We start from the raw sequence: 27,376 nt of genomic DNA, 5'->3' as shown, positions 1-27,376 counted from the left end.
GATCATGTCCTCCATTTCATTGACATTAAAAGATATGATATGGAGACTTGGTAATGAAAAGTTGAACATATATATGTAGTTTATTAAATATTGAATAAACTGCACACTTTAAAAGCTTAATGCAAGCAAGAAACTGCAAAACTAAATGTATGCAATCAAATATATCAGAGATATTATTATTAATGTACAGAGACCAACTGTTTTGGAAAGAGGTCAAAGTGCTCAATGTTTTGGAGCCCATGTGAATTACAGCCTCAGTTTCATGTTCTTAGCTGATAGTAGTGGCACACGGTGTGGCGTTCTGCTGTTGCATCCTATCTGCTTCAAAGTTTGATGTGTTGTGGGTTCAGAGATGCTCTTCTGCACACTTCAGATGTCACGAGTAGTTATTTGAGTTTCAGGCCCGTCTTCTCTGGCATTAACACAGACGACTGTGTGGGAAAATCCCAGCAGACCAGCAGTTTCTAATTTTCTTCCCCAGTTTGGGCTTTGAACTCACTGAAAGTCTTGGATTTAACAGCGTACCTTTGGGAACAGGCTCCTGTGACCCAGAGAGTTTTTTTTTTAGCTTCCTTACGAAAAACCACATTTCTGTTTAACATCATTAACAAGAAAGGACCACACACCACTCGTGTTTTGATTCAGCTGCACTGGCTAAACGTTTACAGTTTGTTTTTACAGCCTTTCATGGATCAGCTGCGTATTATATTACAGATCTATCACCTCCACATTCAGCCTCAAGGTCGCTGATGTCATCCTCCCAACTATTTTTTTTTTAAAATATTGGTATATCTTGCTTTGCATGTGTGTATCTTTAGGTTAACTCCTGCTTTAAAATGCTTGTTATTAGAAAAAAAAAAGTGACTTGAGGTTTAAAAAGCATCAAGATTTTTTGTAATCAGACGTGATTGATTTTTCTAAATTCTCATGTACATCCTTAGAAACCATAAAAATCACATAACAGCATCTACAAAACCATTAAAATATAGCTTTATTGAAACATGATGTTAAAGCGATCACATTTAAGTTTGCGTGACATACAGTACATACAAACATCAGGCACAGATTTGGTAATCATCTTTGACTCGTGCAGGCAGCGAAAAGTGTCTGGAACTCACATTAACCAAAGTTTAAAGAAACCACACACACAAAAAAAAAATCTTTCTGTGGGTTAAAAACAACACAGATACTCCACATAAACTTTGATTAAATAGAAAAAACACACAATGAAGGAACAGCCACAGGCCTCGTTACATTCAGCTGAATTTCCTTCATGATACCCAGCTTGGACACATTCGGGACATTCAGGCCAGAAAAACACTGACTGTTCAAACTTGGATAAATTGTGCACCTTTTCCAATCAACAAATTCAACACCCACACACCTGTAGACAATCATCAGGCTGAAGCAACAATTAGAAAGCGATGTAAACAGTTCAGGCAGCCGCGAAACTACACAGTGAGGAGTGCAACGATTAACGGCATGTATGTCAGCAGTGACAGCGCTATGCACACAACAAGTGAAATATTAAATAATCCAGAAGCATGAAATACACATCTTTCAGGTTCTTATCTTCTCTTTTTAGTGTTGGTCTTATCCTGCATGAATATACTGAAGTTCAAAAAGAAAAGAGGAAAAACAAGAGACCTGGTGCGATTATCTGTAGGATGATTTCCAAATGTCACATAACGGATATACGAAGGATGTAGAGACTAACACAGAGATAATTAATAAGCCGATGCTTTAAATAAATCAGGTGGTTGGCAGTTTGGGAGTCGTGGGATCGCCACTGTTTACAAAGCTCTTGCAAAAAATGTTTTGTTGCCGCCAACCTGACCAGCAGGGGGAGCTCTAACAGAGACGAAGTAACACCATTACCCTTCATGCTGTGTGCGAGTCAAGCATCTCACCGTGTCGTGCATACAATACTGCTCAGAAGGAATTTTATGAAATACGAGGGAAAGGTAAATATGTGCAGGATGTCTCTTGTCAGGTGAATGAACCTAAACAACAATGAGCTAAGGATCAACTTTCAAATAAAACACAAGTTCACACACACTTTAAAGCTTTCACCAACACACAGAACCCTTAAGAGTCTCTTGCAAAACCCACGGACACTTTAATCAAGTAACAATTTGTGTATGTACGTGTTCAGCCTGTTTTAAAGAATCTAGACTCACTCAGGTCACAGTAAAGCAGCATTTATCCTCATTCAACGCTTTCCACGGGCACATAGCAAATACGTCACACCGAACGCTTGAAATGACACACCTGTGAAAATGTACTTTGGGCTTTTGTTAAACCTTTTTGAACCTGAAGCTGATTTAGACCAGCATTTGGATTTCTCTGAGCCCCGACCGGCCGAGCTGCGGAGAGCGAGGCTAGACATCCCTGTCTCATTTTAATTGCTCCAACGTTGATCAGCCACACCAATTAAGGGAACTGCTTTTAAGAAACCACAAAGGTGGCTTCGGTAAAGAGACCTGGCCTTTAAAAAAAACATTTCAGCAGGTGGGTTTAATGTTGTGGCTGACTGAGAGCAGAGTCTCACCAGTGGAAACTGAGGAAATGATGTGAACAAAAACTCTGAGCTTTCTGGGAGTGTGGTTGGAAATAGCAGCACAATCTAAGCCTCCAGCTATGACTACAAGGAAGTGTTCACCGGGAATGCAGGAACTACTGTTTTTCAGTGTTCAGAAAGCAATCAATTGCTTTTACTCACTTCAATAACCTGACCAGCATGTTATAGCTTAACCAAAACGACCCTTGGGTGCCAGGCAGACACTTTCCAGCTCTCATTTATTTAATACAGCATTGAGACACTTTGTGGTGGAGGTGACAGTGTTAAAGCACATAAAGGCCATATAAATAGCTGTGATATAAATATATGAACTCAAAGATATTCACTTTGGGTGAAGGTCCTTTGAAAGTTAAGCAGAGTTAACTCCTCTGTGGAATAGAGCCATAATACAAAATGTGAAAAATCAGCGCCGCCCTCATTTTTTCAGGCCACAACGCTCAACCAGGCAGAGGATCCGTGTGGACATCGTAGTAATATCTTAACTTAAAGCTGCCAACTTTTAAAGTTCAAGTTAAAATATTTGGCCCTTTGGCCTTCCTTGTGATCTATCCTGACATGTTTTCAGACTGACTGCAGTCACTGGCAGGTCAGGTTGGGTCTACTGAGCCAGGCCCAGATCTGGATCATCTCCTGTGGGGTCCTTGGGTGAACCAGCATTAAGCTCTTGTAAGCGCAGGGGTTCGACCTGTATTTCTCCTCTATGTTAAAAGTCCTGAAGCCTTTGTGCTTTTCGGGGGCCAGCCCCAACTTACGAAGACACATACCCGTGTAGACGTCATCTATTGGGTACAGCGCTACGCGCTGAGATGCGTTATGCAGGCGAAAGGCGATGTCACCTGAATAAAGGTAGCCGCCTCCTCCTGCGTACGGTGGGTAGATTCCAACATACATGCTCTCTGGTATGAAGTATTTGACCCTCTTGTCTCGGTGGGGCCCCGCATTCGTGATCACATCACCCACAAACAGGTCCTTGGCTTTGGGTCCCGAGAGCCCCTTGAGAAAGTCCATGATGCGGTAGGTGTTAACGAAGACGTCGTCGTCGCCTTTGAAGATGAATTGGGCGCCGGAGCAACGTGCCTGGATCCACTCCAGGAAAAGAACTTCTTTGACAGTCAAATTGAAAAACGAATCACGGAAATCCCACTGGATGATGTCTTTATGGCGGGCGTTCTCAAAATGCAGCATACCAGACAGATCTGGGTGGTGGTCTCCAGGTGTTGCGTTACCAAGGAGGAAAATGGTAACCACTGTCCGATTGGCTAATACGCCTGCTTTTCCCCAGGACTGGCGGATGGCCTGGCGGCGATCAAAGTGAGGCACCAGCGATTTGACAGCCAGCAGCAGAAACGGTGGCTCCTTGCAGATATCCATCTGGTCCATAATGATCGGGTAGGAGCGGCAGCGCATGTAAAGCAGGAAGTCCTTGAAGCGGGGCAGCAGGGAGTTGTAATCTTTTACCTGAGTGGTCACCCTGAGGTTAGGCTGACAGACGTTGGATGTCAAACTGGTGTCATTGAGCCACTCAGGGATGTCGCTGCTGCGGTTCGTCATGAAGATGTGATTGCTGTGAACGTCCAGAATCTGCTGCTGGCGGTTCCAGTAGGCCGAGCTGGGAGCCACTTTAGCCCAGAAGCGTTTGGAAGGGATAAGAATCTTTTGATGTCCACTTTTGTCTTGGTTGATGTTCCGCGAGATGATGATGAAGATAAAGAGGTTGACCATAGTCAGTGACACCACAACCTTAAGCCTCATCTTTGGCAGCAGCCCCATGACAGATTACCGCACACGCTGACACCTGTGCAGACACACAGAAGAAGAAACAAAGACTTTAGTCTTCACTACAAACTGATCTTTAGTTTTCATCTTTTACCTTATTCTCAAATCACTCAGGTAATTTCAGGTAGGAGGAAGCACGAGGGAGAACAGTTATCTATGGTGAAATGAGCAGGTTTACAACTTCCCTCTGTTGAGAAACAATGGGTGGAAAAAGGAAGAGAAGACACCTCAACCACACTGACAAAACGATCACATGGAAACCCCCGTTTGTGTTGTAAGACGTTGTGTAAAACTATGTCAGAATAGTTTGTTCATCCAAAGCAACAGCAAGATTACGTATTGATCTGATCAAGAAGGTCAGAGGTCAAACTGCTGATAAGACTGAAGCAGAGTGGTGTCATCTTCACACTGAATCACTTGACTTTTCACAGGTTGACTGATATGGTGTATAATAATGCTTTGTTTGTTTGGCTGTCATAGTTACTTCTGAGTGAACATGCTGGTTCACTCAGAAGTGATGGCTGTGCTTTCCAGTGAGGGTTAAACTGATTTCTTACAAAACACTTAAAAACTTCCTGTAAAACTTATGAGGTGGCATGTCTCCATTATCACCATAATCAAATCACAGGTAGGGTAGTTTTTTTTTCTTGGAATAATTAAAAACAAAAAATACTCCTCCTACGGCAGACACAAAGATAATTTAACTTTGAGCTACCTAACTAGATCTGCAATCATCAGGCCTTGCTATTTTGTTCACTTTATTTATGTGTGTTCATGCAGCATGCGTTCACAACTGTGAGCCTGAACTGATCTAATTACCAAGCTGCGTGTCCAGACCAGTCCAAACTAAATATGAGAAACCAATTAGCAAATGATCTGCTTGGTGTAAGGAGAGTTCAAGTTTACCACATTAACTGTCGGGATGAAGCACGATAAGGTAGTCTGCCTGAAATCACAGCATACACCTGCATTTCCACTGACAACATGTTTACTCGTTTACTACGCCAGAGGGCAATTTAACGGAAGGCAAACATTTGAGGATTCATTGTCCTCCTCTCTGCTTTTGTATCCTTTGCTTAAACCAATAAGAAATGAGGACGACATGTGAGCTTGAACAGACAATACCATCCTTTCAGGAGGCTCAGCTGTGCCTCAGGTTTCTGTTTAGTCACGCTTTCCCCTCTGAAAATGTCTTTACCTGGAGTTCCCCTCACTTTCTCCTTTTTCCTGCAGACCAGTGAAGCAGCCACTTTAACGCAATATTTTCATCAAGTTATTGATAAACTACATGTTTTGGTACTGCTTAACCATACTTGTGACAAAGTCTAACCGAGTAAATGTTTTCACTGTGAGGCTGCACACTTCTGGGCAAATTTCCAATCTTAACAACACTCTGAAGTCATAAAGACTAAAAGTAAAATAAAAAGACGACTGGATAATGATATAAGATTGCAAGCTCTGAAAGCCAAAAAGGGTCTGCTCATCTGGGAGACATTAGGGCTCATTTAGGGAAAGTGCTTCTTGATCATCTCAGTCAGAAAAGCCGCTCCCCAGCATTGTTTCCAATCGAATAATTTCAGTGATTTCAATGAGATAAAGACTTTTGCTGCTGTTATTTATTGTTAAAAATCAAGCGCAGCCTCTTCTTTTCTGCTTTTTGGCACGACCGAGGTGCCTGTTTGCTTTCACTTTCCTCTCATCTGCGTCTGCAGACATCTCATCGCAGAGCTTTTGGGACAGACAAGACACTTTGAGTTATATTTTAGGTTTAAGGAAATCCCGTTGTAGCATTAAAGATTACAAGACACAGGATTTGTTTGCTGTTAACCAGGCACAGGTAGGTTATGAGGCACTAGTTTGTGTTGCTGGGGATTTTCATTGTATCTGACAACTGTTTAGTCTTTTTTTTTTTTAGAAACATTTGGGTGTAAGGGTACTGCTCATTGGTGTGTTTAGAGATGGTGTAGGTGTTTTTAATTCTAAACAACTTACAAGAATTTAATTTTGCCTTCACCTGTTTCCACCAGGTTTTGGCCCCAGAGAGCCGAGTCAGGACATTAAGACTTATTTATCTTCATTACAATTATCAATGTAAACAGCTCAAAAAGCGGTGCGAGCTCTGCCTGATGAGCTAACAGATCTGAACTGCTCCCTGGATCCTTCCTGCCTCTGTATTGTGTTGCTCTCTCAGCCTCCTAGCAACAACTCTCCACTGCTGCACTCCTGTTTGCTCTTCTTTTTCTATTCCGTGAGCCTCGTTCACTCCTCCTCACTCTGCCCGTCTCCATCAGGTTTCCTCTGTTCCTTTGAATTTGTTCTGACTCAACGCAGGATAGGAATACATCACACTTATCAGTATTATATCACCAAACAGACAAGCATGGACTTATGCTAGTTTTCCTTCAATCTCCTCTTCTCCCTTACTCTCATGGATAATTAAGCTTTCCCTTCCTCTGCATCCCATACAAACAAGATCACTTCTGGGAAACAAGTGGGTGGGTCGGTGGGGGAGGCTTCTTAAGAAGAAAGCTAAACAACATGTAGATGAAACCACAACTTCTGGACCTGTAATTAACCACCAGTAGTCTGCAGCAAAATCCACGCATACCTGCCTAAGTCTGGCTGACCATCTGCATTTGGTTTAAGACATTAAACTCAGTCATAGTGTTTCACATCGAGGCCATTTTAGCTGAAGCAATTAAGGCATGTTGGTGGTTTGACACACAAATATCATGCTTCTAGCTGTCAGCATTAAAAAGACAAGGTCTACACTTGTGGTTGACACTCACACAAAAACAGATTAGGCATAGTAAGGTCATGCACCAAACTTTAAGCTATAGTTTCAGTTCTTTTGCATTCAGTCAGTGTTGTTAGAGCTGACTCCAGCTTAAAGACAGTTAAAATCAGTTCACACATGATTTTCTTAATCTTGAGATATACATTAAATGAAAAACAAAACTTAAAGATGTGGAGGCACTGGAGGATGTGGAGATGTCTGGTCACGGTTAGTTCCTGACTTGAGCGCATTTGACAATAAAGCCTGCCTTGAAAGGACAGCTGGCAAGTGACAGCCCTCCTGCTTCTGCTGGGACTACTGTGGTTTTTCTATGTTAGGTTGCAGTTTCCTGGTAGGTAGAGTTAATCAGTGCAACTGGGAGCACCTGGCCAGTTTCTCTCATTTTACACAACACATTCGAACACTCATTCAACCAGTAACACTACTGACTAACAAACCTCATAATGTAACTTGAGGTTTTTGGATTCTTTGGGTTAATAATTCATATATTCTGGTTTAACACAGAATCTCTCTCATAATTTGTTTTGGCTCATAATGTCTTCATTATATTATGATATGTCTTTCCATGCCTGCGAGCCCACTGAGGTCCGCTTCGGCCTGAGTGACTTAAATCCCATCAGACAGTGGGTGCAATGGTCCACGCCTGCCTGTTCTTTTGGGACTGTGTGGACTCTTCCTACCGATCTACATTACAATCAACTATCTACGGCAGCAGACTTCAAAGTATAACAGGAATGACTATTCGACCGTCGGCCTTCCAGATGTCTGTGTCCATGTCTGCAACACAGTATAAGCAAGGCATAAGCTGGACTATGACACGGGCACGCTCACCACAGGAAGTGTGAGAGACCTCGAGTGATCAGAGGCAAAAATCAGCTCCAGACAGCTGTTACACAATTCTTCCACCATTTCTTCCATGGAAAACTTATGAATTTTACTTCCTCTGGAGCTCAGTGACCAAAGGCTTACTTATAGGTACGCTAAAGGACAAGTAAGTTCGAAAATTAAGGGGCGGGGGAAAAAGTGCAGTGCTGCAATGGCAAGAGGTGAACTTAATTCATTACACAAAAAGACATCAGAGCTTCAAAGCAATAGAAAAAAAGTCACCGTTATCATGTTTCATAATAACTGGAAGCAACTGAATTCAATTGTCTGGCCCCACCAAGTATGCTGGAAAGCTGTCTGCAAGTGAACACAACTGACTGATGGCCTTCTTGATTTGATTAATCTAACTAGATCTAGTTACCTCATAAAACCTCATCAATGTATTATTTTTAAATGGACCCTCATTTTAAGGATATGCAAAAACACATTTAGATCCAGAACATAAGCAGTGCCCCAAGAAAAGACAGTATGAGTCACATCCTGTCATCACAGGAAGCAGTGCACACCTATACTTGTTATGGTGCAAAGTACTCCTAAAAATTACAAAATAAGTGGACAGAAAGTTTTATTGTATTTTTTCTTAAACCGACTGTATGCAGAATCCACACAGAATGAGGAAAAAAAGTCGAATTATTAATAAACTAATAATAAGAAATAGTCTCACTGTGGTAAAAGACAGCAATGGAGCATGATAACGGTTCAGGCAGAGATGAAGAAACGCAATGTCAAAAAGCAGTCTGCAAACATCCGCAGTGGCACTTTTATTGCTCACAATAAACCTTTATGGCTCTTCTTTTGCAGAATTCGTCTGACTTGGCTTTAAAGATAAAAGATAATTATACTTTATTTAGATAACGGATTCCAAGACAGTCAGGCTTCTTTTACACAGATACACTTGACTACTTTGATTCAAGTCAACCATCAAAAGATGCCTATTAAAAACCTTTGTGGTATGATTAGGATTTTTGGGGGGTTAAAGGACTATACATTATACACTGAAACAATAGCATGTAATCTATTTTTGATTTTTTTATTCCATATAGATACAATTTGCCACCATCGGGACAAGACCTCTCTGTGTGTACTTTACATGTTCTTCCTGTATCTGCGTAGGTTGTCTATGGGCACTTTGGTGTAGTTTGTAACATAATTATCTGATCCGCTTTTAAACCTCTCTCCATTATTCATTAACTTTATGTTTATCGATCATGAAGCTTGTGGTGACACCATATGGTGTCGGGTAACAAACAGGTCTGTGGGATTGTGATGAGGTCAGTAATTTACCAGACAACACTAGACTGTGTTTGACCAGTGTGGCTTCCACCTGATAAAAAGCTTCACTGAGGTAAGCCATCCCACCTGAGTGGGGGATGGGTGTGAGACACTACAGAACAATGGCAGCTTGAAGGGCTGGGTTTGTACGCTTCTTAGTGGACCTTAATAGCTTTCATGATTATGTTTAGATGGCTTTAAATACTATACTGTGGAGAGAACCGATGAACAATGCACCTTCCTAAAACCTTAAACTTCATGTGTAAACATAACAGAATATAGCTATACAGATCTAAATGAGAGTCTTAATGTGACAGACATGCCAAGAGATGCACTGCCTATTCAAAACATTTCCAACGACGCACATTGTGTGATCTTACCTGTGCAGGTGAGTGGGCCTCTTCAGCTCTTGTTCTCCTGGTGTCTCCTCAGCACTTTTACCCCATACTTTTGTGCACTGTCTGGGGACAACAGCCAATGGGGAAAAGGGATCGGGAAGGGGAGGAGGCAGAGAAAAGACTGAATCTGCAAATGAGAGAGAAAGAACCCAGATGTCAATATTGAGGAAGAGAGCATGAGGACAAAAAAGACATCAGTTCTAATTTTATATACTGAAAGTGTGCTTCTTAAAGAAAGAACCAATAACCCTGATTTAAATACAAAATGATAAATATATCTTTATTAGTGTTTCTAGTAGAAGAACTGGTGAAGTCTGACCTCTGTGAGCAGTCATGATTGGGTGGGAGGGTGTATACAGCTTTTAATAATAAAATACAGTTTTATGTGTGATATTTGGAACAGATGTAGATTTGCTGTTAATGAAATTAAAACCCTGGTGTCAAAATTCACAGTAAAACAGAACTTGGTTTCATTTAATTTCACTTCAGGGAGGTTCAATCATTACTATGATTTATTTTTGTATCTTTTCATGGTTTTCATTTTTTTTATTTTTAAGTTAAGAATTTTCCTGACAGGTACCACAGGACAAAATGTGTCGACTAAATCTATGTGAAAGTAACAGAGCTGGTTTCCAGAGGGAGTGCTTTCTTAGTACAACAATAAGTAATTCCCCGTGTACAGTATTCTTACTTGAAATGCAGATCCTAACTTCATGCTGCATATAAACATGGCACTCTGATTGCCCAGTGGTACAAAAAGTGGTTCACTTCTTAACACGGTATAGTGCTATGGCAGGTTATGCTGCAAACCTATTTAGAAGTGCGCTGCCACTCATGATCAACATAGCCAGGGTTTCTTTGTGTTAGCTGACTTGACAAAAACCAAAAATAGTGGCCACTTCCTGTGCTACCTCTCAGGCTCCTAGCAGACACACTTATATTATCGATTTCAACATCCTATGTCACCCTTTTCTCAAGTTTTTGCATTCACAAGAGTTTCAGAAAACCTTTGACCTTTACGCCAAGATCACTGAGATTCAAACTCATTTGATATTTTTAAGGAGCACACCTATGGTATCAATTTGAAGTTCCTATGTTGCCGTGTTCTCGAGTTATTGCATTCACAAACTTAGGCGCCAGAGAGATTTGGTATCATGACAATGGTTTTAAAAATTTACCAACTGAGCGTCAATCAGACATTATCAAAAGGAACAGATGATAGATACAGACAGGACAAAGTCTTCTGAAGTCTTGTGATTTGACGTCTATAAATGCTGAGTGATTCAAAAATCAAGCAGAGGAATTTTCTAATCTGTGTTCTATTAGCTGCGGTTCCAGAAGTGTCAGAGAAACAGATCAAGCAGAAAACATTAAGACATTTTCTGCATCACCAACTGAACCGATCTCCCGTGACAATGTGACGCACAGTCTGCATCCCTGTAACTTTATGACTGAACTACATTCACTGGTGTTTGTAACACATGACTGAACAGACTGCATGTGGGACTTTTTCGTATAGCAGCAGATAATGTCTATTACACTTAGAGCAGACCGTAAATTAAAAACAAAAACAAAAAACAAATCAGTGAGTATGTGGTGTCTCTAGCTAATGTTTAAACTTTGAACATAACCTGATCCTGACCAGGTTATGTGTTCAGAACAAGTTGCCATAACGATCTAGCGAGGTAAAAAAGAACAGTGAGTTTAAGCTTGCTAACCCATTTAACTTTGTAGCACACCTCTCTGCTCCGGTGTAGGTTATGTTCCAGATAAGAGACCAGTGAGGCGCTAAATGTATTTATTTATTTATTTTCTTAGACAGAAATGTTTGCATTTTTCTCTGAGCACCAATCAAGAAATGGTTTTAGAAGCAACTTTATATTTTATTCCCCTCTATGTTGCAGGAAATTTTATGATAATCTGACTTTCCCATATATTCAGTAAAGTGATAAATTAAATGTATACAGTCTGAGCCTGAGTTTATCTGATATACAGTTTGCCTAGAGGCTAATCACACTTACACATTTGTCTAATATTTTTAAATTTGCTGCAGCTAAAAGAAAAAGGATAACATCTCACTAAGCAAAACAAACAACATAGTTTATTAACTTAAAAGAATATCCAATTATTTTGTCCAGCTGACATGTCAGATCCTTTCATGCGCTGATGACATACTGACATGTTTGTTAAGTTAGTAATTTTTACAATACTTTTTTTGCACACTTTCAGCACCATATACACACACTCTACTTCTATAATCGCATACAGACACACACCATGACCCTCCTACCTCAATTGTCAATCCTTAATGTTTAAATTCCATAAAAATTTAGTTACTGCCACAAAACTCTGGAGGCTGGTCACTCAAGTGCAGGTAAACATCTGACTGACAGCAAAGCCATGAAACAGACTTCACATTCATGAAACACAGTGCAGACTATTATCACCATCTCACCGAAAGACAGGAGGGGTTGCTGTATTTAACAGAGCTCTTCTCTCCACAGAAACTAGACTTTGTGCTGTTCAGGACTAATACTTATTTTCAGTTTTAGAGATTTGTTTGCTTACTAATATTTGAGCTTACCCAAGGTACTTTTCCTTCTTAAGAGTCCTTAAATCTGAGCTTCTCCTCCTTACACAGACATGCCGTTGCGTGGATGTCTGCATAAAATCATCTCTCAAAGCATTTTGACTTTAAATTGTGTATGGGAGCAACTAGCAGGATCTTAAATAAACTTGTACAGTTTGTTTTTGTTAGATAAATCTCTCACAAACAGAAAGAAAGATATAAATATAAAGAGAAAAGTGAAACACAAACACACACACGCAATAATAATCTAATGCTTTTGCAAAAGACTGATGTAGAAAGCTCGTTTTATACAAACATGACTGGGTTTTGTTAATCATTAAACTGCCTGTGTGTGCTGGTTAGATATGAGAGGACAGCAGATAGCAAGCATAGGCAACCTCTTAACGAAACAAACTGAAAAAGCCACCGGAGGATGGCCAAACAATTAAAATGGAGTTAATCATCGAAAGGAACGCCTGGCTTTGTTCCATTTCCGTTGCTTCTCATGTTTTCCATTGTGTTTGTTTGACCATGCTGAGAAACTTTCCTCTTTTCTTTCCTGCATATGCTCCTGTACATAAGTTATTTAAGACTAAATAACAACAGTTTGTTGGGCAAAAAACAAAAAAAACCTCCCAAAACAAAACTACAATGCAAGTGAACAATGCAAAAGAAAACTGTGCAGTTTTCCTATTTAAAACATTATATAGACCACGATGTTAATGCTAAAAATTAATTACAGAAACCTCTAGTGAAAAACAAACAAACACATTTTTGGGTTTAGATTGTGAGTCTTGGAGGGCATCTAAAATGGACATAAAACATATTTTTGCAGCTCTGGAAATTTCACGAGTCTCTAAAATGCTGAAAAAGGCAACACAAATTTCAAAAGTGAAAAATCAACACACCTCTTTTTACTTTAAGGACCTGTCTGACCCCGCTGAAGCTGACATCTCCAATCACTTCTGTCTCATTTTACTGCCGCTAGGCTTTTCGTACTAACTGCAGATGAAAACACTAATTACATTTTTAACAGTGAGGTTAAAGCAACGTTAACTGCCATTACTATTCAGATGAATGCACAACTAATGAAGCTCCACTGATCAGCCACGCCCTTCTCAACGTAAAACTTCATCATTTTTAGGAACTCAAAAACAGAAAATGTATCTAGGACATCCTCTTCACTAGCTGGTTGATATTTGTGGGCTTGTTTTGCAGCAGGTCTGGTTAGCACACATGTCCTACACACTCACGGTTGCAGAACACATGTCTTACACACTCACGGTTGCAGCACACATGTCCTACACACTCACGGTTGCAACCCTCCCAAAGTTGTGTGAAACAGGTCAGCAGGGCAGAGAAGCCTAAAAGGCTCAGGCTGCTAACTGCTGTGTGCGAGTGATAACAGATAAGTCTCCTCCACAGGCCACGTCAGGTCTGTGGACAAAGTTCAACCTTCAATTGATAAAGGCAAAAAAAAAATTAAAGATAAAGAGTCTAACCATTTAGAGGAACATGCACCTGACTTAAGGGACGAATATTTATTGCAACTTCCCTTTAATTTTTTTGACCAGTGTTTATGCTGAAGGTAAAACGTCTCGTCTCTGGCACCACTTACGATATTTTGGTTTCACATTTAACGATTTCCTCTGTGGGTGTTACCAGTGGCAATGCATCGCAGTGAAAACTGGCAAAGCAATGGGCAGGTCCCAGTTTTAAGTTTTTCCTTCTAGAGCGAGTGGAGTTTTCAGCATCCTCTGGATCAAAAACAGTTTTTCCACCACATAAAGAAACTGAGCAGAAAACCTGTTAATGATTTGAGGTGACAGAGCCACTGTTCTTGATTTACCTCTCTGTGGTCTGCTTAATAAATTCAACAACAATAAAAGTCAAGGAAAGGAACGCAACAGCCACCCATACCAAGCTAAAAATGGATCTGACTGGAACACTGTCACAGATTTTTGTTTAAACAAATGTCCCATGAAGCTATACAAAATGAATCTTGGGTTATATAAATAAAGCATGATAATTACTGATGATACTCAACAAGAGGATTACTGCCTGTCCCCAGTCAGGATCATCTCAAGTACATTTTGACAGTATGCATCTAGAAGTTCATCATTTCCTTTTATCTCTCTGACATTGTAATGCATTATAAAAGCACTTTGAATTACCTTTGTATATGAATCATCATTATCCATGGATTGTAAATTGTTGAGCAGACTCTCTTCACCTTTGTAGGTTGAAACTACCAAAGATAATTTTTTGGGGAGTAATACTTCATACAAGACTAAGATATTACTGTACGAAAAATGTGGGTCTAATGGGGACACGGTGCAAAGAGAGGAGGGCCATAAATAGCCTGAAGGCTGCAACTTAAAGAGGGACTGTCTGAGCTGGAATATATCCACCAAATGTCATGGCTCCTTCTCAGAATTTTCCATTGATGTGAGACAGTCTCCTAATTTTATTTGTTGGTTCTGATCTCTGTGTTGGTTTTATTAAAATGCAACACATGCATAACTAGCCTTAGAGGACATTCTGTTAAAAAATCTCCCATTCATCCTCATCGGAATTACTATAAAACCACAATAACAACCTAAATATTTCAACCTAGAGGTCCCAAAAAATTGATTCCGTTCATCATCCAAGTTAATTGGATGAGTGACAAAACGTTTCTCCCACTGAAAACGCTACGTCCAGACAAACAGAATCAACCTTTAGGGTTTTACTTACCTCAATGATTGAGCATGCACCGAGACAAGCAAGAGGTCCTTGAAGTATACAGGGTGGGATTATGTTCCTGGTTTTGTACATGAGACCCAACAACAACAACAACAACAATCCTAAAATAACAAAAGCCCAAAAACTGAAGTAATATCAGGAACACTAATTTCCTTATCCAAATATGGCTATGGGGTGGGTTCTACGGGGCGAAGAACAGCTCTCAAGCTCTGCACATTTATTCTCAAAACAACCTGAGGAAATGTTCTTTTTTTCCTCCTAGTAATGCTAAAGTGACCATTTCTAAGCTACAGTATAGTGATGGGGAAAGGAGAGACATTCACTGCCTCACAATAGCACTGGAACTTAAAATAGACTGGAATTTCTCATTATCAACAAATACTTGTGACCCTGGCTACACTTAGGCCACCTGGGCCCTGTTTCAGGAAGCCGGTTTGGAAAACTCAGAGTGAAAAACGACACTCACGGTTGAGTAACCCCGAACTGTCCAACTCGGAATATTCCGTTTCAGAAAGGCTGATAACAATTAGTTCAGTCAACGCGGAGTTGCTTTAACCCCAAGTGAAGCGCGCGGACGAGGATACATAAAGCCCTGATAAGCGGAGCACAGATTAAGCGAGTCACCATGGAGACGGAGGGAAAGAAGGCGCGGTCAATGTATTTCACAGCGCTTGAGGCCGAAATTCTGATGGCAGCATATGCCGATAACATGCAAATTCCGCGGAAAAAAGTAACACAGCCACAGCTGCAAAAGCATGCATGGCAAAACATAGCCGACAGAGTCAATGCGTGAGTGTTAATTTAAACATTGATCGAGGGATTTCCACCCATTTAACACGTTATTTTATCATATGTTATTTTATCATATGTTATTTTATTTGTTATTTTATACATTTTATTTTGTGATGTGATGTGAGCGCAGGTGCAACCCAACAGGCCCCAAACGTGCCTGGCAGCAAGTAAAAATGAAATATAAAAATATAGTCCAAACAGGTAAGGTGTAATTGTATTATGAGCCATAGTGCTTGGTCTGTTTGTCCTATGTAAATCAATTGCAGTTAGAGGCTACATTAATTTTCTTTCTGTAAGCACTTATTGAAATTATCTGAGCACATTACAAGTACATATTTGCTTACTCTGTATGCTCAAATGTGGCCCGTTATAGCCAACAGAAAAAAAGCGGAGGCCCGAAAAACAGGTGGGGGTCCTCCACCACCACCACTCACAGAGGCTGAGCAGTTGGCCCTCAGCCAAAACAGTGGGCGCCCTGTGGCCGAAGGCATCTCTGCGGGGACATCCTCTGAGGCAATAACCCCGCAAGACACAAGTGCCTACATAAGGGGTAAATTCAAAATAATACATGATGTGCATACATCCTTTCTTCACAGTCACCTTTGCAGTGCGACACATTCATTTGATAAACTCTTTACCATAATGAATTATTTTGTAGTGAAGTTATTTTCCGACTGATTTTGCCTTCCCTCAGCCTTGGTTGTCTTTGAGAGCATAATGACAATGAAGTGTAAGGTGCTTGGTATGTTTGTTAATTGCCATTTGGTCCCTTGTAAGTTATAAGTGACCTGTATAAACCTCATATTCTATCAGTTGATGGTGGTGGTGTACTGCATCTGGTGCAGCCTCCTGTTGAGCCAGACCAACATGCAGTTGTGAGTAATACTCCACAGATTATATGAGTTTACAGTAGAACAGCAATGTTGTCTATTTCTTTACTACAGGAAAATAATGAAGAAACATTGACAGCTGTTACAGAGGAGGAAGCAACAGAGACACTTTATGAGGTTTACATCTTTTAATACTTTGTGTACAGGAAATACAGGCGACCAATAAAGCCAGTTGAACAAAAAATCTGTTTATTCTTCTTTCAACATGTTGAGGTGATGGGTCAAAGGAAATGATTGTGACATATGGTGTCTCTGACTGCTCTTCCATCTTGTATGTCCGTGGGAGGGTCAGGATGTTCATGGTTTGGATCACTGCTGTTTGGTTCAGAAGGACAGTGTTCTCCTCTAATTGTGGCAATGTTGTGAAGAATCACACATGCCACAATAATGTCACATGCCCTTTCTGGGGTGACCCTGAGTCTTTGCAGGCACTGGAACCGGGCCTTAAGCATTCCGATAGTCATTTCAATTCTGGCTCTTGTCCTGCAATTAGCCAGATTATATCGCTGCTGTGGGCCCGGTTCAGGGTCAGGGTCAGGGGTAAGCAAATAGGGTAAACATGGATACCCCCTATCACCAAGCAAGTAGCCAGTGAACTCTCCTAAGACAGAAGGATACACTTCAGTTCAAATGTCCCTGAAGCAATTGGTCTTTATATATTTTAAAGTATTCTCAACTCACCATGTCCAAATTTTGTGCTCAGTGTACATTCACGGAATATTTGTGAGTCATGGACAGAGCCTGGCTACTTGGCTTCCACATTTGTGATAATGTTGGCAGCATCACATATGATCTTCACAGTGCAGAGAACACAAATTAGCATCCATTACTATAATGAAATAATTTGTTAGTTTGACATGCTACAGGGAACTATGTACCTGTACATTAATGCTGTGGAAAGACTTCCTGTTCACATAGTCTCCTTCATTTACTGAAGGAGCAATGATTGGAATGTGAGTGCCATCTGTACAGCCAATCACGCCTGGGAACCCTGAAAATAAATGTGCAATTTAAGTAGTAGTCCAAGTATCACCACATCATAAATTAAGTTTTGTTCATCCTGATACCTGCAATTTTGTGGCATCCCTCTTTGATAAATCTTGTGGGTCTGTGACCGGGGAACACCACAGACGAGTACAGGAGACGTTTCAGTGCAACTGTAACATTCCTGACTGCCCGACAGACGGTAGCCTTGGAAACGTGCTCAGCGTCACCAATATTATACAGAAAGCTCCCGTTTGCAAGAAACCGAAGTGCAATACAAATAATATGCAATGAACTGAGAGCATGTCCGCGATGTGTCACATGCGTAATATATGGCCTGAGGATGTTATCCAAATAAATTATAGATTGTGCTGAGAAACGGTAACGTTCACACAGAAAATCATCAGGAAATGATAAAATGTCCAAACGCGCTCTGATCACTCTCTCCCGGCGGAGAGCTCTGCGGAGAATTTGGGCTTCACGATCTACTGGCTCTTCAAGGAAGTGGCACGCCATGTCCGACACTTCCTACTGTCAGGTTTCCGACAAAGGGGCGGAGACAGTCAGGGTTAGTTGTAGTAAACCTGCTAGGGGGCAGGTTAGCTTCACGGAGTGTGTCGTCATAGTGACTCACTCAGGCTGCAGCTGAACTCGCTTTGTGAAACCGAAAACCCAGAGTTTTCGTTAACTCAGGGTATACTTACTCAGTTTTTCCACTAAACCGGCTTCCTGAAACAGGGCCCTGCTAGTCATTTGCTCACACTCAGCACACACTGAACTTAGGTAGTGTCACTCCAGTGTGACCTGATGAGCAAAGATGAAGTGCACTCTGCAAAACGAATCATGAACTTCCAGTCTTTAGAGAAATGCATTGACAAGACCCTCCCTGCAACTATGACAGATAGCCATGTTTCCACTGAAAGGCTAATTGCAAATAATGACAGGAACTCCTTGAGAAAAACAAAGAGATTAACCGAAGATCTCTGTCTCAAGGGATTATAGTGTACATCTTAAACATTATAAAGCTTGTAAAAATGAAGTGAGACATCCTAGAAAGTGTTTGCCAGTAAGAAAAAAACCTAAATGGTAGCTTTGTTTACAGAAATTATGCATCTGATGCTAATGCAGCAAGAAAGGAAATGGACTCTTTAAGCTGATCAAGTGACAATGTTATCACATCTCCCGAGGAAGACGATAAAAACGAGTAATTTTGCACCTGCACATTTAAATTGTGAAGAAAGCGTGTATGGATTCAGATGACTGCTAAGCTTTAGCTTTAACTCTACATTACACATAATTAAACACCACCAATATCTCAAGGTTTTCTTATGAATCTACCCTTCTTTTCATCCCCTGATAGTTTTATTAAAGTCACTATTTAACCCATGTTATTATGTGCGTGCCAGCACAGCCACAACCACCTCACCATGTATACTTCTCAGGCTCCTAACATGACATGGTGAGCTGCATGCTTTTTTGCTAAAAAATCTTTTTGAAGCTATTGCATTGTGCGTGCACAACTTTTCTTTATGTCAGACGAGATCAGAATCACATTATGATAACAAGATTATAGTTTTCCATGTATAATTAAATAAGGGAGAAAGTCCATAACTCAGACATCATTAGGCTGGAATCCTTGAATGACCTGTGATATCGAACCTACTTTGAAATATATGGAAGACCTTAAATCCACCTAGAAACAATACAAATGACAAGCCATGTGGTCTCAACTTGAAAATATCTGTCTGGTTCTTGTGCATTAGCGAACTCCTATAGCTGGCATTGCATCTACATAGTTACTATGAATGGCTAAATGGATACAGATTCTTAGGAACTGAGGCCAGGAAGTGGTTATGTGGCAAAGACAAGAAGCACAAAGACAATGGTTCACACAATGACTGTTGTCAAAAGGGAACTGATGTTTTCACATTTCTAAGTGTTTTATTATTGAGCATTTTTAATAATAGTTTAGATTTTCCACAAGATTCACCAAGAAACAATGCTTGTAAATTAATTGGGTGACAAAATAGCCACTGACAATTTAATTTCCATTATCTTTTTTTATTTTGAGTTTGTGTGAGTTGTTGACCACTCATATGTTGCCCAACTCCAGTGTTCCTGTTACCAGACCGCTAAAAGCTACCTCATGACAAAGACTTAATGGAACAGGGGAATACAACAGTAACAAGATGACTCATTAAGGATGCAACAATTCATATTTCCATTGAAAGTAACAGCTTATAATATGAACTTACATGCGTAAGTGGAGAAGATGATACATTTTCCAATGATCTTTTATCAGTTTAATAAAGTATTACTCTAACCTTCAGTAAATTAAACCCTACTTACAAAAAACAACAACTTAAAAATCGGTGAATTTCTTTTGCTAAAAAAGTGGGCATCAAAATCTTTACTTTTAAAAGCGGACAACTATAAACCATCAACAAGAACTATGTTGTGAACCATTAACTTCAACAGTTCAACAGTAAGTTTTAAAATTAGGAGATTTAGTGAAACTACAGACACTATTAATTATGTTTAAGGCTAAAAATAATACTTTGCCTTTCACGTTACAAAGTTTCTTTTCAATGTGTTCGGGGGGTGAAGACAGCAGAAGGAAATTTCATTTTAAGCATCAACTAACTAGGACTACACAAAGATTAATGAGTCCAACAGTTAGGGGTATACGAATGTGGAACTCTCATTATAATCTAAAGAACTGTACAAATTTACATTGTTTTAAAAAGTCTAACATGTCTAAAACAATAATTCAATATGAAGAATATGAACCAAATTGGAGTTAATTGAAGAAGGTTTTTTTTTTTTTCCCTCTCTCACGCTTTCTCTCGCCTTATTTTATTCTATTTACTTATTTTTTCTCCTTGTTATTATATGAAGTGGTATATTGCTGATTGTAAATTTGATGTTTGGTGTGCGTTAGGATCTGGAGATAAATGTTAGTGTGTTCCTTGGTTATTAGTTGGATTGCAGATGGGGGCAGGGTTTAATAAGAATATTTTCTTCTTCCTGCTCCTTTTCACGCATTGTTACAGTGTTATACTGAGAAAAAGCATGGTTTGTGTGTATGAAAGGACAAAACTGTTAAAACTGTTGAACCAAGTGTGAAATAAATAAATAAATGAAATGACATGAAATGAAATGAAAACGCACCTTCAAACTTTCTCCAGGTGGTTTTCATATACAAATAAAGCCAAGGATACAAAGCAGTCTAAACTTTAACTTCGTAAAATGGCTCGGCTTCTTTTAGAGTACTATTGACAGCATAAACGTAGGACCCAGATAAAGACAAAGTAGTACAACTCAGTCAGAAATGCTGTCTTTAGTTTCCTCAGTGTGCCATCATCCTGCAAGTCATCACTTACATTAGGCAGTTCTGTGAGTGTCCTGGCTATTATACTGGCATCACTTTAGTTTTCCTCCCATTATCATTAATGTCTTTTTAAGCCCACTGATGTATTTGCCATATTCTGGAGCGACCACGGACTGTAACATTATGGATTAATTCTGTCTACTCAGTAAGCTGTTTTTAATGGATCTTGGGAAACAGCGGCAGCAAAGCAATTTATAGCTGGTGCTAACTTGTGTGCAAATGCACATCTCTTCATATTAGTGATTAAGAAACCCTGGTATTGTGAAACGACTCCGTTTCATGTGACAAAAAGTTGAACAAGCAGCCATTCCGGAATCTCTGTTTGAGCAGTATGTCTCAACCTTTGCGGTTTAACGGGGCTAACATTGAAAGGTTCCGTTTTGAGGCTGATGTAAGGAAAAGGAGAAGAGGCTTGTGTGTTTGATTTTGACAGTCTTGTGCAGAATACAAAAAGTCAGACAAGTTGAGCCTGGATGCGCAGAGAGATCTGAGCTGCTCTGCCACTGTATGACTGACTTTATGGCTCACTCCACCGTGAGTTGATCCCTGTTGTGGGTCCAATATATAAATAGAAAAAAAGGAATGAAATTCCAGACAAATGTTATAAAGGTACTGTTTTACCTGTTCGGCTCCTTATACTTTGCCACATGTGAACAATGTTAATTGTAATTTAGAACTCTTTTTCCTGGCAAAAGATGTTCAAGGTTTTTCCCAAGCTCAAAAAGCACAGTTTTGCATAAGGCTTTTGATTTCCCTTGATTTGTTTTTGTTTTCAGTTCACTTGAATTTGCCCATTTCCGTTTAGCTTCAGTGTCTGGTTTCTTCATTAGTCCGTTTAATTATCACGATATTAAGAGTAATTTCAGAATACATTTTACAATACAAGCCTTTCATGGAGGCAGTTAATGCACAATCACGCCAAGAATCACCCCAAAATCGTGCAAAGATATATTTACCAAATTGACAAGACAATGAAAAAATATTTTACTTTTACTTTGGAATGTGTACACCCCCCCTATAAAAAATATTTTATATATATATATATATATATATATATATATATATATATATATATATATATATATATATATATATATATATATATATATATATAGTCATTGCTAGATGTTTATTAAATAATGAGTAAACATGTGTACAAACATTTTTAATCACAGCAATGCTGAGGTTTATTTGGGGAGGTGGAACCAGATTTATTTATTTTTTTAATGTAAAAGAAATTCTGTTGTATAGTGAACTAACTAAAACTTTATAAATACATTTTTCCCCATTTAAAAGAAGAGCTTACTGGTGGTGTTATGTTGACCTTCATATAAAATCATTTGAATAACTGAGAACAAAATTACTAACTTCTGTTGAGCAAACAATGCCCACGAAAGGTTTGCTTTTGATGTTCAGAAACTGAAACACGTGGTTGTGTGCATAAGTGACTGTGGTCACTTATGCACACATCTTGGCATTACTGCCAAGTTACAAGCTTTATAGCGTGTAAGAAACTAAACCAAAGAAAAACAAAGAACTCCCCCAAACTCTCTGGGTGTTGGATGTGATCATGAATATTTGAGAAAGAACAATGTTAACACCGTTGGGTAGCAAACAAATGAACAACATTTAGAGAAACTACGTGAACAGGCCAAATATTTATATTCACAGTTTGGGTTCAAGTGTTGACAGTAAGGTGATAATATTAATAAAAACTGATGGTAATTAATAGAAAGTAGAACAATATTTCTGTTTGAATGCAATGTTGTAATTCAGGCTCCATGACTGTCTAAAGGTGGTTTACAGTAAGCTGAATTAATTAGATTGTTTTTATTACTTTTTGTAGGCTTCTTATCTATTGAGCTGCATAATAACACAGCTTTTTTCTATATAGAGAAGTTTTTGGCACCCAAAGAGATTTTAGAACCAAAGAAAATCACCATCACTGTAAGAATTTTTTAAAAACAGTTTCTACATTTGGTTTTCATTTAATAATTTATAAACAATACCATCGTTTAGAGGATGTAGAGAAATACCTTATTAAACAACAGAAAATATACACTGCATTCACTGTACATGGGCACACGCGCCCCAAAGACTTCTTCTGGGGATAAGCAGTGTAACAAACCTACAGTGTGTGTGCTGTGCATGTAGCTTTGCTAAGTGAACATTAAGCTGTATAGCTGATCAGGCTGTGTGACTGGCTGTCTAAATGGGGCCTTGCAGATTTCTGTGTTAACGATAATGTGGTTATAGTACAGATCTATTGGGATGCCACCATAATTAGCACCACCCCTGGGTATTGCCAGATCTCCAGTTTCAGGATGTGCTTAAATTAATGACCTTGAAACAAGAGGAAGACGGCTGAAAAGCCAAATGTATGAATTCAACTCAGAGCAAAAAAGCAGCATATGCAGCAAATGTACTTCTGTACTTGTGTGAACTCTCTCCACTGTAGTATATGAGGAAGAAACCCTTAAGTAACATCAAGCCTAAAGTAAATAACCCTCACTCCTTTCCATGTTCCTTGAGCCACTAATTTGCTTACTACCCATGATGTCTGGAATATTAATGAAGAATTTGGGTGGTATGGATTAGATGAGGCGACACATTAATCTAGGGTCAAGGTCACAAGCCTTCAATTAAAAGGACACTTGAGTTTGTTCACTTCCTGCTCCGGAGTAGACATGAAAAGAAGTATCCTTTTAATTGGCCATTTATGCAAATAGCCACTGGAAGAAACTATAATAAACTCAAAACAACCTTCTGTTATATTTCACAACAGTGCAAAAAAACTGAAAACAATAGTCATGTGTGGCTATCTATAGTGCACATGGGATGAAGCCCAAACACCTAAAAGGAAACCGTAACAGTTCCTCACCCTCCACAGAGAAACAATGAAAGCTGTTACTTGCGGAGGACACATATACTAAAGGAGGTACCCTCACACTTTCTTAAGTAGTTAGCTATCTGTCTATTAAGCTTCGTAACCCGTGGATGGTCTCCAGCTCCACTGTATTGAACTCCTTAGTGTTACAGAAGCCTGCAATCGATATTCCACCAAAATGGTGGAGTAGGACCTTTTTAAACTACTAGATGAAGGCCTGGGGCCTGCCAAAATATCAACCTGATCAGCCTACAAGTAGGAAAACATAAAGAAGATGAGGTGCTGTTTGAATGGGGAGAATGAGGACTTACACACAGTACAACTGAATGCAATTTTCTCCACTGAAACAAATGAAATAATTAAAATAAATTTTAAGATACACTTCAGTGGCCTCCAAAATAAAGCCTGTGTGAGAAACACTGCTGTACAAAAATGTGTTAATAAATAGTAAATATTAGCAGAGCTTTTCTTCCCTCAGTGATGCATGTCTGTACGGTGATGGTATTAAAGACCGACTTAGCAACACAAACAAAAAACAGTCTCACTCAGATACAAAGGTCATTTGTATTAATGAATGTGTCTTTGCGGTTATTCATATTATGTTCTGCAGCAGCCAAAAACTAGGTTAGAAAAGGTACAAAAAAATATATTAAATTTTTTTTTTTTTCTGTTTATCTTTATGAACTTTTTTTTTCGGGCTATATGATAACCCAACGGGCAGGGCTGAGATAGATTTTGGTTGCCCGACCGGAGATGTTGCTAGCTCCGGGACGTCGGGCTAGCGATTTTGCGAGCCCTGCGTTTGGTTCTTTAGCTGTCAGAATTGCTGTCTGAAGGCCAACAAAGATACCCAACGGATTTACTTTACCAAGCGGATCTTCACGGCCATTGGGCCATTTAAACTTTTTAACTTTAAGATGTCACACTGTGTCCATTTTTGGAATTATTGTGATTTAGTAAATAATTAATAAACAGTCACTTGTATAGAACGCCTTTTACTGTCACTATACACTTGTACAATGAGATACAGAGAATCTCCTACTCAGTGCAGCTAGCTACGATAGTATCTCATTCATGAATGATTAAACTAGGTTTATGCGAAACCATTAATCAATCACAATTCACACAGCATTATCGTCACAGGCCAAAGTTGGAAAAGTCACTAAGGGACACTAAGGGGGTAAAATTTGCTGGTTGACTGGCCAGGTTGCTCCCTCAGGTGTGTGGTCAAAAACAGGGTGCTGTCTATTTGGAGCTTAAAGATGAATGACTGTATAATAAACTGAAATTGTCAGACTATGTTTTTAGAGATATATTTTCAGACAATGAAGCCAAGATAACAAACACTGATAACATTGGAAAGTTTGGCTGTTTTTGTACACACCTGGGATTCTCTGTATTTTTCTTTGGCTGGCTTTTCACTTGTCACATTTATATCTGTGAATGATTACATTTCATGTATACTTTAATGCTGATACAGAATTTAGATGAATTGTACAGCACACTGTCGTAGAAAAATGTACATTTTCTAAGAGAAAATATCAGCTCTACCAAAATGAATTGATTAGACACGTTTCTGCACCATGTTTCTGTTGACCTTTTGAGTCCCTTTTTATTTTTCTTACTGTATCCAAATCAGTATGGGCTACACCCCTGATCTATAGTACAGCAATTTCAAATAAATACCATAGACTGGACAGATGTAATTTTAACAACATATTAAAACTAATACTGTTAATTTTGGCGCCTTTACATTCATTTTATCCACTTTGTATTCGTAATTCCATAACAGACCAGTCAGAAACTTCACCATGACTGATAAGCAATGCTCATCCTAAGTGTGGTTTGGATGTTTCTGTCTAAACATAGCACTGGTACAGGGCTGACGCACACACATCTGTGCAGAAAAACCCTTGGAAAATGTTGCTCGTGTGATTCAGAAATTTGATCATGAAGTGCATACACAGCAAAAAAAGGCAGAGAACAGACAGAGAAGGAAGAACAGACAGTTATATTGGGAACTTGTTTGTCCAGGTTTAACATTAACACCAAGTTTAAAACTAACTTTCCTCTGTGCTACTTTTACAGATTGTTTATATGTCCAAAGCAGGGAGGTCAAGCTCATTTTTAACTCAAGGGTACATACAGCCCTAGTTGATCATAAGTGGATCACTTGTTTAATCACTTAATGATAACCTACATGTTTGTGAAATTTCAACAGTGTATCTCCGTATTTTCACATTCATAGGCTTAAAGGCTCAAATTAGGTCCTATTTACTCCAGTTCCTAAATGAAATGCATTGCAGTACAATTAAACACATTTTTGAATTTTTTATTCATTCCTATTTTGAAGTTAGAATAAGGGAAGAATGTGTTTACAGTGATATGCGACTTATTTTCAGGGCATCTTAGGATGGTCAGCAAGAAAGATTATTGAACTTTTTCTATGTTGATTATTATGCAGTGATTTTACTGCTTAAACTTGGCTATATATGGCTAATAAAATAAATATTGACAAACATTTCCATCTTTAAGGTTTAAACAACATGCTGGAATCTGTAAAGATTTTTTTTTTAACTTCCCAGACATTTTCACTCCCAGAGATTGCTGGCACAGCTCACCAAGAATGAAAATGCATTTTGGATTTTAACCCTATTTAGTGGTCGAGACTTAACTGGGTAGTCCACCCCGGCCACATGTTTTGACACCCCTGCATTCGATGTGACACTTTTTGATTGAGAATAGCTACAAAAATGTCTTACTTTAGTTTTTGATTCAGTCACTTCCAAGTGCCCGAAGTGCTTTCAGTCTCGCTCAAGTTATTGTTAATCATAAACACATCTTTATATTTGATAGGCAGCTTAAATATTTACTGCATTTAACCCCGAAACAGGTAAGTCCATTAATTCATTAAGGTTAGTCATTTAGCCCTAAAGCAGAATAATGCTGTATTTTTAAAGATAGTACTGCTTTACAAATGCCACGGCACTACGTCTTGTCATAGTCTGTTCTTCCTACTGCGTTTCTGGTTTCTTTCTTGAGTTTTCCTGAAAAGGAACAAGCACTTTTCATGTACAGTCCTGTTCCCCGAGTAACTCGGACTTTCCTGGAAACTTACTGGGTCGGTTAACTTACTATGAGGATCTAGTTCAGCTACTCGATATGACTGTTACTCCGGACAGGTGGGAAAAAATAAACTCGGTTGAACTCACTTGCTTGGCAGTCAGCCTAGAGACACTCCGACAGCGGCGAAATAGTGAAATAAATCCATCACGTGCCGTTTCCGGTGGCTAATCGTCGTCTGTTTACCGAGGACCTCCCGTGTTTTCCCTCCGCTAACAGCCGAGATCTGCTGCTTATCGCGACTGGTCTATTTTTTAACCGTCTCAATTGTGAGTGCACTCGCGGT

The 27,376-nt window shown here is 39.3% G+C and overlaps 1 protein-coding gene across 1 annotated transcript; it reads right to left on the bottom strand.

The window, feature by feature from the left end:
• Positions 1-2,692: 2,692 nt before the first annotated feature.
• b3gnt2b (UDP-GlcNAc:betaGal beta-1,3-N-acetylglucosaminyltransferase 2b) lies at positions 2,693-27,376 on the bottom strand. The gene is made up of 3 exons (XM_085427310.1): positions 27,180-27,376; positions 9,692-9,836; positions 2,693-4,376 (listed from the first exon to the last, which is right to left on the bottom strand). The coding sequence occupies exon 3, from the start codon at positions 4,349-4,351 to the stop codon at positions 3,158-3,160; it is 1,194 nt and encodes a 397-aa protein (XP_085283436.1). The 5' UTR covers positions 4,352-4,376; positions 9,692-9,836; positions 27,180-27,376; the 3' UTR covers positions 2,693-3,157.

The sequence above is a fragment of the Rhamphochromis longiceps genome, linkage group LG13 (assembly GCF_057381845.1).
Source record: "Rhamphochromis longiceps isolate RC_006_pf linkage group LG13, R_longiceps_female_GT1.1, whole genome shotgun sequence".
NCBI classification, from domain to species: Eukaryota; Metazoa; Chordata; class Actinopteri; order Cichliformes; family Cichlidae; genus Rhamphochromis; species Rhamphochromis longiceps.
The sequence above is the reverse complement of the archived record's forward strand: the minus strand, read 5'-3'. Positions and strand labels throughout refer to the sequence as shown.